The 11,971-nt window shown below is 52.9% G+C and overlaps 3 protein-coding genes across 3 annotated transcripts; 1 reads left to right on the plus strand and 2 right to left on the minus strand.

The window, feature by feature from the left end:
• The first annotated feature begins 1,474 nt into the window (after nucleotides 1-1,474).
• Nucleotides 1,475-2,635, plus strand: GGS23DRAFT_340993 (MSF1-domain-containing protein). The gene has a single exon (XM_051513041.1). The coding sequence runs from the start codon at nucleotides 1,715-1,717 to the stop codon at nucleotides 2,513-2,515; it is 801 nt and encodes a 266-aa protein (XP_051367889.1). The 5' UTR covers nucleotides 1,475-1,714; the 3' UTR covers nucleotides 2,516-2,635.
• Nucleotides 2,636-3,335: 700 nt separating this feature from the next.
• Nucleotides 3,336-5,954, minus strand: GGS23DRAFT_340986 (alpha/beta-hydrolase). The gene is made up of 3 exons (XM_051513040.1): nucleotides 5,501-5,954; nucleotides 5,203-5,381; nucleotides 3,336-5,086 (listed from the first exon to the last, which is right to left on the minus strand). Exons 1-3 carry the CDS (start codon nucleotides 5,694-5,696, stop codon nucleotides 3,629-3,631), a joined length of 1,833 nt encoding a protein of 610 aa, XP_051367890.1. The 5' UTR covers nucleotides 5,697-5,954; the 3' UTR covers nucleotides 3,336-3,628.
• Nucleotides 5,955-7,704: 1,750 nt separating this feature from the next.
• GGS23DRAFT_341023 (release factor) lies at nucleotides 7,705-9,736 on the minus strand. The gene is made up of 2 exons (XM_051513042.1): nucleotides 9,485-9,736; nucleotides 7,705-9,383 (listed from the first exon to the last, which is right to left on the minus strand). Exons 1-2 carry the CDS (start codon nucleotides 9,570-9,572, stop codon nucleotides 8,167-8,169), a joined length of 1,305 nt encoding a protein of 434 aa, XP_051367891.1. The 5' UTR covers nucleotides 9,573-9,736; the 3' UTR covers nucleotides 7,705-8,166.
• Between the last annotated feature and the right edge of the window lie 2,235 nt (nucleotides 9,737-11,971).

Below are 11,971 nucleotides of genomic sequence, written 5' to 3' on the forward strand. Positions count from 1 at the left end.
ATAATCCGCAGAGGGCAGGAATGGCATGACTCGTGCTCTCGATGCCGCTCCGCTGCAGAGGACGGCCGAGGGATGAAGGCCGGAGAAGCACCTTATTTGCATGCTCCGTAGCAGTGAAAGTAGAATTGATGATGGGCGATGCAAGGGAGGCAGGTATCGTGTGTGTACCGAGCACGATGCACCTGTGGGCCAATCAAGATCGGCACGCAAAGGCGAGACAAAGCCGCAAATGCGAAATGCTGATTGGCGGGCGGACGTCGGGTTGGGCAGCCGCCGGCGGTCCAAGCTTTCCCCCGCACTCTGCCAATTGGAGGATGTAGGTACAGTAAGTAGGTACTTAGCTACATATACGTGTACAGACAAGGAACAAGGCGACGCTACAGAATGGGATGGAATCGTTCGCGTCGAGTTACCTCTAATCAAGGTTGTAAAAAAGAAAAAGAAAAATTCAAGTTTAGTTAGAATGAAACTTAACTTAAGAATAGAGTTTAAAAATAAAAACGCAACCTAATTTAACTTCTATATAAAATTTAACTTTACTTTACTTTAACTTAAAAATTTTATTTTTAATTTATAAAATATATATTTTAAAAGAAGTTTTTAATTATATATTAGTAAGTTTATAATATTTATTCATTTATTTAAACTACTTTTTAGTATATGGTAATATATTTTAATATTAAATATAATTTAATAATAAGAGTTTTATATTTATCTATATTTATTTTAAGAAATTATTTTATAAATATATATTAAAAGTATTAAAATTTTAAGGAAGAAAAACTTATAAAAATCAAAAGAAAACTTTAAAAAAACCTTAACTTAAAAACTTAAACATTTAAAAAAAAAAACCTTGCCTCTAATTCACACCGAAGAGGCAGAGCGGGGCGGAGCCGGCCAAGAAGAACGAGAATAAAAAGTGACGAGGGGAGAGGAGGAAAAGCGGGAGCGTCGAATGTTCTACCATCGCTCCTCCCTCCCACGGTCTCGACCTCGTCCCACTAGCCGTCCACTAACATCCAATCGTCTACGTAAGTACGTGGTACGGCCGGTGCACACATCACACTACTGCTACGCGGTACCGGTACGCAGTCCCTCGCGTGGTCAGGTACCTACAAAACCCAAGCACGTAGGTACCTCAATACATTCACACGCACCGCGCCCGCTGTCCGTAGTGCCGTACCTGCTGCACCGCACCTTGCCGTTGAGATCGTGGCCGTTGCTTCCGTCCTGATTCCGACGGCTCTCTCCTGCTTCCCCTCCTTGCCCTCGCCCTCGCCCTCCTCCTTTTTTCTCCTTCTCCCTCCCTCCCCCCTAAAAACTGCCCACCCGCCGACTCCTCGCACACTTCCCTACTGTTCAACGCACTCGTCGACGCATGCCTAGAGCTTCCATCACCTCATCCTCGGCCCATCGGCGCGAGTACGATTGGATCCGCCAAGACTGAAAACCCCCCCCGGCGAAAAAAAAGACACCCCTCCGAAGCCCTACGGATTCGAGGCTACAGCAGCACCGAATCCGATACGGGTAACCCAGCCTCATGTCGATATAAGCAATCTCGGGCGCTAGGCATCGCGCGTCCTTCTACGAATAGAAAAGAAGAAAAGGCTTGACAGGGCCTGCTCGCCACAGTCGGATATCTAGGCGCTCTCGCCGCGTACTCGCACCAACTAGCCTAGATCAGTCCCTGGGATCGCGCGCGTAGCCTACCACGATGGTCCTCACCCATACGACCAACCACACCTACGCCCACCCGTTCCCGACCGTCACTCTGGCCTTCTTCCTGCGCTACTATTCCCCGCACCTCAATCCCTTCTCGAGCCATGTCCTCTCTACCGATACCATCTCCTCCCACGTCGACCCCGCCACCGGCCGTCTGCACACCACCCGCATCCACCTGAAGAAGTCCCGCATACCTACTGCCGTAGTGAAGCTGCTGCCGGCTAGCGTCACCGGCGGCGGCGGCGACAAGTCCAGCTATGTCCTCGAGACGAGCGTCATCGATATCAAGGAAGGCTGGATGAAGACCGAGAGCCGCAACTTGAACTTCACTGGCGTCCTGAGCGTTGTCGAGCAGCAGCAATACTCGGCCACCCCTGCCGACCAGCCCGCTTCTCCGACGCCGCCGCGAGGAACCGCCTCCGTCGGCGCGCACCTGCGACCGCTCTCGCCGAATACCTTCGTCACCACCACGCTGTCCTACCACTCGATGCTGGGCGGCCGACGACACGACAAGCCAGACATTGTCGCTAGCCATGCCGCCGCCGCCACTGCCACCCCTGATAATGGTAGCCCGCGCCGGATCGGCGATTGGATCTCCGGCTGGGGCGCCCGACGCATCCAGCGCAGCATCGAGTCCATCGCATCCACCAAGACTGACGACCAAATGGTCAAGTCGCGCGACGGCATGCGCATCGTCCTCGAGCGGTTGCGCAACAACGGCGTCGTCGCCGTGCTCCGCGAGCTCAGGCGCCGCGAGGGTAAGGCGGGAGTCTTCGACCAGTCGTCCCCTTGAGTATCGGGTCTAAGCTCTCCTCCCCCCCTCCCGTATTATGAGAGGGGAGAGCGACACAACGAAAAGAAAAAAAAGAAACCCAAAATCAAAATCGAAGACGACAAAAAACACTGTATAATGACATATGTCTAGGCTGCTGGGAAAAAATAACTTTTAGCGTGGCGTTAGGGCACCGCGGGCTCGACTCGCCGGATAGTAGGACGAAGGATGACGAAGGGCGAAGGAACGCTTCCTCGTTTCTTATTTTGGGCCACGGCGATGGTGGCGACGTGCTGTTGTATGGAAGACGTGGAATGCGACGGGATACGTACGGCTACGGAAACCCAGGACACCGTCGGGTGGGCGAGGCGCAAGTTGAGCACTCGCTCGTCTTCTCCCACCCTCACCCTCTTTTCGACTCCCCTCACTTGCTAGCTGAAGACGGCGTCGTTGCGTGTCCGTGTGTGCGAATGCGTCATCGGACGGAGGGATGCGTGGTATGCGTGTACGTGTGTATTGTATGTGACCAGTGGCGGCGGGATCGGGCATAGGAGGCGGTATGCGGCGCGGGCGGGAGGAAAGGTGGAGGGAGCTATCTATTAGTTGCTGCCGACCCGGTCCTCGTCGCCTCGAGAGTGGCTCTCCTGGCTCGACCGACACGTTCGTTTGGAGACACGGGGATACGGAAGGGGAGGGCGTGCCCTTGTAACGTGATCTCGAATTGCCAAGTGGAAAAAAAAAACACACACACCAAAGTTGAATTGATATTCGATAATGGAAACAATGTGACTTTAGATGAGAAGAGAAGAGGGGATAGTCGTAAAGAGAAAAGTTCTTCGTATACCCACGGATGTCTGCTTGTATTTGAGATGCCTAACGTAGCCTCAGTTGACCAACTCGTGTCTCAGTCCGTCCTCCAACTAGTTGGCTGGCTTGCCATGTACCACGAAGTTACCTATCCTTCTGTATATGCATGCACCCACACGTGTCAACACCATTCACAGATACCGGCGGGACGACCAAATATTGGGATTCCTTATTCCAGTGATTACCGCTCTGGGTTAAGTGCCGTACGCATGCATTCCCCAAAACGCATATTTACCTATAACCCACGAGAGTTACCCCCAACATTCCCTACCAGAAACTCACCAGCACCACTACGGCGCCGATAGCCGCCGACACCGCGGCGCCGCTGCCGGGCGCCATCTTGGTCGCCGCGCTCGTGCCTGGCGTGTTTTCGGCCCCGGCGGGATTCGTGCCGGCGCCACTGGCGTTGCCGGTCGTGGCGGGGCCGGTTCCGGAGCCGAGGGTGTCGGCGGGCGGCTGCGGGTAGTTGGGCTCGATGGCGAAGGGCGCGACGGACGAGAGGCTGTCGACGCGGCCGAGCAGGAACTCGAGCTGGCGGAAGGCGGCGCTGGGCGCGTACTGGGGCACCATGTGGCCGGCGAGGTCGATGCTGACGTACGTGAGCCCGCGCTCGGTGTGCGCGACGCCCGCGACGCCCTGGGCCGCGATCGACGACAGCCGCAGCGGGTCCGTCTCCGCGAAGATGTCGCTTGCCGACCCGAGCGTGTGGTGCGGCACGAAGAAGGGTTCCGCGGGCACCTCTCGGAACCCGAGCTGCCCGCCCCACGTCGTGTTCTGGATCGCGAGCAGCGTCCCGTTCGGCAGCAAGATCATGTCGAGGGTACCGTGCCCGATGATCACCTTCTGGGTCGCGTCGATGACGTGCGGCAGCACGCGCCACGAGGACGGGTCGGACGTATCTCTGCCGTCGACGAAGACGTCGAGCTCGGCGCACTCCGCCCACTCGGTGGCTGGGTCTGCGTGGATCGCACGCTTGACGTCGTCGCGGTCGAAGTAGACTGTTCCGGCACCCTCGGGCAGATAACCCAAAGTTCCCGGGAAGCCGAGCACGTCCCACAGTAATGGGCAGGTGGTGGCGACCTGGTAGACGTCGAAGCAAGGGTTAATGCTAAGGGCCTCGGTCAGAACCACCTCCCACAGGCTGCTGCACTCCTCGCTCACGCCCTCAGCATAGTTGGGCGGCTGCGGGCCCGGCGGTGGATACGTGAGATACCTCTCGTTGAACTCGGCGAAGCCGCAGGTATCGTGCAAGCCGTGTATGTAGGCGCTGAAGGAGTCATTGAAAGGCATGAGGTTGCGGTGGTAGTCGACAAAGGGGACTGTCGTGGTAGAGGTCTGAACCACGTCGTCGCTGAGAACCGGGTCGTAAATGAGCAAGCCGCTGACGTTGAAGTAGGCCGGGTCGTTCGCGTCGAGCATGGCGGACGCGATGTAGGGGCAGTAGAGGCCCGCGTACGACTCGCCAGCGATGTATACCTTATAGCCCTGCAGCGAGAAAGTGTCGATAAAGTTGCGCCAGAAGCCGAGGAATTGGGCAGCTACATCCTCCTCGCTACGAGCCGTGACGGTGCCGCGCGAGAAGCCGGTTCCGACCGGCTGCTCTACCCAGACCACGTTCGTGAGGCGGTTCCAGGCCCAAGGGTTCGGCACCGGCTTGAAGGTGCCATATTGCCACGTGAATGGACCGTTCTCCTGAAGCAGTCCCTCGAAGGACGAGCAGCCGGGCTATAGGGGGGCATACAGGTTAGCCACGCGACACTACGCAACGAACTTTGCTACCATGTGTCTCTTTCCGGCGCAGGGTCCCAAAGGATTGGCTCGTCAAAGAGGGAATTACTTACACCACCGTTGAGCCAGAGCAGAATCTCCCTCTCGGTCGAATTGAGCGCCGACGAAGGAAAGAACCAGAAGAAGAGCTCGTTGTTCTCGTCCGGGAGGTCGCTGATGGGGAGGTATCCAGCGTAGGACTCGCCGACGTCAAAGTCGACATCGGGGATTCCGGTGCCATTGACAGCGAATCCTGTTGGCGAGACGCACAAGATGCACCTGTTAGATACTTTCTTCACCTATACACGCTTCCCGTACGTTGCTCGCACAGGCAGCAGTAGGAGGAGAGGAATTAGGGAGGAGGGGCCGTACTGGTGGTGTTCTCGTTCGCAAACTTGGGCTCGGGAAGCTGTCGCGTGGCCAAGTAGTGCGCCAAGAAGCCGTCGCGATCGGAGGCAGCCGACCTCTTCGGCGCCGGGTCCTTTTTCCCCACGTGCTGGTAGCTCCTCCGGGCATCCACGGCCGCGGCGGAGAGCAGCAGCCCGGAAGCGAGTGTCGGCCAGCGCATACTGGCAAACTGACTCAGCCCGATCAATTGAACGACTGGTTGGCTAGCGAGGTATCACCCATGCAGCGCACAGGCAGCGACAGGTATGTGAAGTCGTCGTGACCCAATTGGACCGACCGATAGCTTTCGTCCCAGAAGCCGGGGCTCTAAGGTCAAGAAAAGGAGAGTCGCTTACTTGCTGCACAGAGACTCTGGGTAATGCGACGACAGCAGAAGAGAGGGTGAGCAGGTAATTGGCTAGGTACCTGTATAGGTGGATGGGCGGCCGAGAGTAACAGAGGAGAGAGGAAGGGAAGAGAAGGTAGGAGGGAGAAGAGACGGAAGAGAGAGGAGAGAGGAGAGAGGGAGAGAGAAGCAGAAGGTGAACACACTTCTCGTTGCTCTGCCGTCGTCGATCACCCTACACGCAAGCCCAGCCCAAATCCGGGGTCGCTGGGCCGACAGAGGGCGAGAAGGATCAGCGGGCGAACGAGGACTGAGCCGGGGTTCGCAGTGATGGGTCTGGTTGGGTTTGCCGATGCCGCCGCCGCTGCTTCTGACGCCTCCCCTCTCCCCCGTGCCACTGGCCCTCGTCATCCCCAGGTGGCTCGCGCCTCGCTGCTCGCTTGGCCCAGATAGGGAGCTGGTTTTTTGCCAGATAGCAACGGCCGGGACCCGCGGCGGCGGCTGGCCTCCGATGCTACCCTCGTACTGCATCACTGCATCGCGCCCACGCCCGCACGCGCACACGCACACGCACACGCACGTCCACGTAAATAGCCGGGTAGGCGAAGGAGACGGGCCATCGCAGGCACGGCGCCGGCAAGGCGCGCATGTATGTGTGCAGAGGAGGAAGAGGGGACGAGGGAGGGAGAGAGACGCAGAGAGGGAATGCAGAGGAAGAAACGGGAGCGTGCCGACGACACGCCCGGTACCTAAAGGTACCGACTTACCCTCCCCTGCAGACGCGTCTCTAGCCGTAAGAGGTAGGTGCACATTCCGGTCGACTGCGTTACGTCGGTATGACCTCGCTGGAACGTGCAGCGCATGCCTGCTCTCCAGTAGGTAGTCGGTAGGTACCTGATTTACCGGCACCACGAGTTGAATCACCACAGGCAGCCCACCTAAGGGTACCCGTAGGTACCTGCCTGGGTACCTACCTACCTACCTATAGTCCTGGTTAAGAGCACCCAGCGCGTACGGTGTGCTGCCTCGTCGCCGCTGCTACGGGTGGTTTCAGTACCTATAGCCCTAAGTGTATGTAGGTAGGGAGGTATAGCCAGGTACCTACCTGGTCCTCGCCCGGCTTATCTGCGCTGCGGGGGAATTGGCCCCACACACCACACACCACTTGCTTTCTCGCTCTTCGCTCGTTGAGGAAGCTGAAGATACTGCCGAATCACTTGCACGAGACGGCGGCGCTGCTCTTCCCGCCTACGGCCGCGGGATCAGAACCGGCACCGCACCGCATCGCGCGAAGGGGCAGATAAGTGTAGGTACCTAGGTATAAAATAAACATTTGCCCGCAATGAAGACTGGTTGCAGTTTGTGCTGACAGGAGACATCATCACCTCTCTCGCCTCTATCGCACCGGTGCCGGCTCTCCGCTGTACCTACCTACCTACCTACCTACCTACGACTCCCTATCGACGATGTCAGATTTCACGTATTACCCGCTTGCCCATCCTCCGTAGCACGTACGCGGCAGAGCTGCTAGGTCGTTACGGGTATGACGGGGCGGGGCCCGGCCGCGGGAAGCTGTTCGCGCCGTCATTTCAAGCGTTCCGGCCAGCTACCTCGGGAGGGGGGGAGTGGGAGGGGCTTGATACGGCAAGTTGCTAGGACACCGCTGCACATTTGCCGGGCCGTCGGGGTTCAAGATAAGACGCCGAGACAAACATTCCGGTAGGTATTAGCTATCGCCATCTGAGAGAATATGGGTACCTAAAGTACCTAGGTACGTAGGTGGTGATGCCCTGAGTACCTACCTATGTTCGGGATTGTCCTTTTGGTATATAGAGTAAGCCTAAGGTATAGCTTGAGGGGAAATAGTAGACTGCTCGATACCGACCGCCTCAGACTTAGGTAGGTGTAGACGTTCTTCGGATAATGTGTAGGCGTAGGAATCCCACGGTCCGTACAGTGCCTACACCTGCTAATCAAGGGGATGTGACAATTCAACCTACCGTCCTCCCTCCTCCCATCCTCCCATCGAAGCTTTAGGGGGAGGGTCTGGACTGGCGCAGATAGACGCGCGTCGGGATCACCTAGGTTGAAACTCGGTAAGACGTCTGTGTTACGGTTGAATGATACCTATATGTGGATTCCCTCACGCGACGTCTGCCCTCTCTCGTTCACGGTACACGCGTATATGCATGCGTGTCCTCCCCTCCGCCGGTATACGCCTGGTTTCCGTCGTAATTTACACTGCACCGATGCCTCGTCGGGTGGCGCCGAGGTCCCGTCATCTCCGGTATCGTCACCACGGCCCTCATCGCTTCGCCTTTTTCGCGCTCTTGCCCGTGGCCGTCGCGGCGCTGGCCTCCTCCTCCGCGATCAGCGCCTCGATGTCGCGCCTCACGAGCCACTCGCGCGCGCTCTCCATTACGCGGTTCAGCGTCTCGCCGCCCTCGAGCACGTCCGGAAGGTTGTGCACGTCGAGGCCGCTGCGGTGGTCCGTGCATCGGTCCTGGCTGTAGTTGTACGTGCGGATCTTGTTGCCGCGCGTGAGCTTGTCCTGGCTCAGAACACTGTCGCGCAGCGCCGCCGCCTCCTCCTCGCGCTGCTCCCGCCGCCGCTGCCCCACGCGCGACCGCAGCACCGTCCACGCCACCTCGCGGTTGCGGTGCTGCGACCGCGAGTCCTGCATCGACACCACGATCCCCGTCGGCTCGTGCGTCAGCCGGATCGCGCTCTCCGTCTTGTTCACGTGCTGGCCCCCCGCCCCGCTCGCTCGCATCTTCTCCTCGCGCACCTCGCGCGGGTCCACGTAGAAGATGCTGTTCGGGTCGTTGAAGCTCTGTTCGTTCGGCATATCGTTCTCGTCCTCCGGGAACGACGGCAACACCCACACCGCTACCGCGCTCGTATGCGTCCGCCCGCTCGCCTCCGTCCAGGGCACCCGCTGCACTCGGTGAATACCCGCCTCGCTCCGGAACCGGTCGTACGCCCCCGTGTCGAGGATCTCGAGCACCGCCTCTTGCAGCGGGAGCTCGTTGGCCCCGCCCACGGACGTCTCCGCACCGTCGACTGTCTCGTACTTGAGCACCTTGACGCGTATGCCCTCTCGCGCGCAGTATAGCTTGTACATGCGGAACACCGCGTCCGCGAAGTAGCGTCCCTCCATACCGCCAGGGCCCGGGCGCACCTCGAGCAGGCAGGGCATGTCGGCGAAGGGGTCGCGCGGCGTCAGCGACGCTGACAGCGCGGTCGCGAGCGTCTCGGCCTTGGCCTTAGTCGTCGCCAGCTCGTCACGCGCTAGCTGGCGCAGCTCGGCGTCCGGTGATTGCAGGAGGCTGTTGAGCTCTGCGATGGAGGACTGGGCGCTCTCCCATTCCTTCAAGGCGTTGGCGACGGGCGAAAGCTCGCCAGCGCGCTTCGCGGTCTCGGGGTCGAAGTCGTCGGTGAGAGAGCTGGTAAGTTTCGCATGTTCGGCGGCGATGTTGCGAGCACGCTGGAGGAGGACGAGCGGCAGGTTCGTCTGCGCATCTTGAAGACGAGAGTGTTAGGTGGCCAACCGCCGCGAGAAGGCGGGCAAGGCAGAGCGTAGGCAAGGGCAGAGACAGGTATAGATAGGTATGTTGGCGCACCTGTACTAGCTAACCGCAAGAATTGGCGATTCCGGGGCTGTACCAATGCTTGGATACAGCGGCGGCACGCCCATTGCGCAGTCCACATACTTGTCGACCATGAAATAGGCAAGGAGGAGGTGGGACGAGGCGCTACGAATTTATATCATTTGAAGGTTATCAGCGAACAAAAAAAAAAGTCTGACGGAGACGATACGCAGATCGTTGCAGTGCCTAGCTTCTCGGCGTGCCTTACGTCCGACCTGTATACGGTGCACCATTAGTGCGTATCCGACAAAACGATTTTCGGAAATCGAAAATCGGTTTTCGCGAATTGAAAATCGACCGAAACGTAAAAGTGGGGCTACCTTATTGACCTACCATAAAAGTCATCGACTTCAATTATATATTATTAAATCAATTAAAGAGATATAATTAAACGGCCTTTATATTAAAATAAATGAATGCTTAATTTATAAGTGTATATAAGTTACATATTACGTAATATAATATCTAAAGAATTATAAGCAGTTAAAAACAGTTAATATTATAAAAGTTATTAACTTTTATAATATATAAGAACGTTAATAAAGAAGATATAATTATAATTTTTTAATATTTAAATAAATAAATGCTTTATTTATAAGTAAATATAAATCATTCTTAATATAGAATAAGGCTTATAAAGAAAAGCGTAACTAAAGTAGATTCTTATAATAAAAGTTACTAACTTTAACCTTATATTTATAAATTAATTTGCAAGATATAATAAAACTTATCTAATATTTAGATAAAGAAGTACTCAATTTATAAATAGATATATGTTATTATTTATATAATGTAAGGTTTATAAAGGAAAACGTAATTAAAGTAGATTATTATAATAAAAGTTATTAACTTTAACCTTATATTTCTAAGTTAACTCAAAAGATATTGTAGTGGTGCGGTAAGACATGCCCTCTTGATGTATTACGTAATACGTTACGATAGGCCTTATGCCTATATAAAGTAACCATAGCTTCCGTAAGTACGGGACATGCTATACTTATTATCGAATTTATTACATAACTAGATTACTATTTTTATTATTTTTACCTTAATTAAAGATTCGTTTTTACCATTAGATTCGCCGTTCTCCGATTAATATATTTATTTTAATTATAGGCGCTTAAGTTACTTCGTCGTACCGCTATGGCCGAATAAGTAACTTTTACGTTTTACTCCTTTTTTCCCCTTACCTTTTATACCTTCGGGCTAGCGACTACTATATCTCTACGACTAAGGGGTATAGCTAAGATACGATAACTATATTAAATTCCTTGCCTTTCGATTAATATAGCGATATTAGTTTTATCTATCCTAAACTATCGTACGTATTATAGTCTTCGGTAGAATATACTTTCGAGTAAACCTATCCGGGTTTCTAGCATCGCGTACGCTTTACTCCTCCTTAGTAACGACTACCTTATAACTTTTTCGACCCCTTAACCTTTAGTTTACGAAGTTTCTATTACGCTACTAGGATTTAAAGGATACCGATCGCCGTCGGCGTTACTATTTAATCCGCGAAGTAGCCCGCGTTTTACGTTAAATAAAGTATCCCGTTTTATGGTTATTTATCTACTATAGGAAGGTACGTATAAGCCCGGGAACCTTTATTACGATACTATAACCGCTAGGATATTACTTAGCCTTTAATATTTATAACATTAATAAGCTATCGATATTACGATATAATACGACGATTAAACCGCGTTTATATCGATTAAGATATTCCTCGTATCGTTATTTACCTACTTATACGGAGGAACCCGTAAGCCTAGGGAACTATCGTCGTAATACTACCGCTACTAGAGATAGTACTTAGCCCTCGATACTAACCGCTTCCTCGAACCGCTAATAGCATAGTATATCTCGTACGAATAAATAAAGCTCGTAGCGATTAAGGTAGCCTCCTTATAATTATCTACCTATTATATAAAGGATATACGAGCGCCTTAATATAAATTACGATAACCTATACGACCCGTTACTCCCTTATTAATATTAAAGGCGGATAAAGGCTAATAGTAATTATACCTTAGCCGACCTTACGATAGCTTTTTTTTCTCTTTAAACCTATTAATCGATATAGATTAAATATATAGATACTAATAACTTATTATACTAAAGGTATTTTAAGATACTTAGGCACGGCGATTCGACGATATAATATACGATATAATATAAATATTTATATTAATAATATAAATAAGAATTAATAAACTAATAACTATTAATAACCGATAGTTTTAAAGAGAACTAGGAATTAATATTAATAGGACTACGTAAATATAAAGGATTAAGGAAACGGAACTAAAGTCGAGCTAATAAGTATACCTATATATAAGCTAGCCTTATATTATTAACTAATAATTAGTATGGCGAGAAGTATTAATATAAGCGTAAAACGGCGCCTAGCGATAATACCGTTAATATTATTAAATAACCCCCGATAGATCGAGACCG

Source organism: Durotheca rogersii, assembly GCF_024521655.1.
Source record: "Durotheca rogersii strain YMJ 92031201 chromosome Unknown GGS23scaffold_36, whole genome shotgun sequence".
NCBI lineage: Eukaryota > Fungi > Ascomycota > Sordariomycetes > Xylariales > Xylariaceae > Durotheca > Durotheca rogersii.

Coding starts and splice junctions, on each gene's coding strand:
- GGS23DRAFT_340993 (XM_051513041.1), top strand. CDS start 1,715: ATGGTCCTCACCCATACGACCAACCACACCTACGCCCACCCGTTCCCG.
- GGS23DRAFT_340986 (XM_051513040.1), bottom strand. CDS start 5,696: ATGCGCTGGCCGACACTCGCTTCCGGGCTGCTGCTCTCCGCCGCGGCC. Junction 5,382..5,500: donor TGCGAACGAGAACACCACCA/GTACGGCCCCTC, acceptor TCTCGCCAACAG/GATTCGCTGTCAATGGCACC. Junction 5,087..5,202: donor TGCTCTGGCTCAACGGTGGT/GTAAGTAATTCC, acceptor GCCCCCCTATAG/CCCGGCTGCTCGTCCTTCGA.
- GGS23DRAFT_341023 (XM_051513042.1), bottom strand. CDS start 9,572: ATGTGGACTGCGCAATGGGCGTGCCGCCGCTGTATCCAAGCATTGGTA. Junction 9,384..9,484: donor CTTGCGGTTAGCTAGTACAG/GTGCGCCAACAT, acceptor CTCGTCTTCAAG/ATGCGCAGACGAACCTGCCG.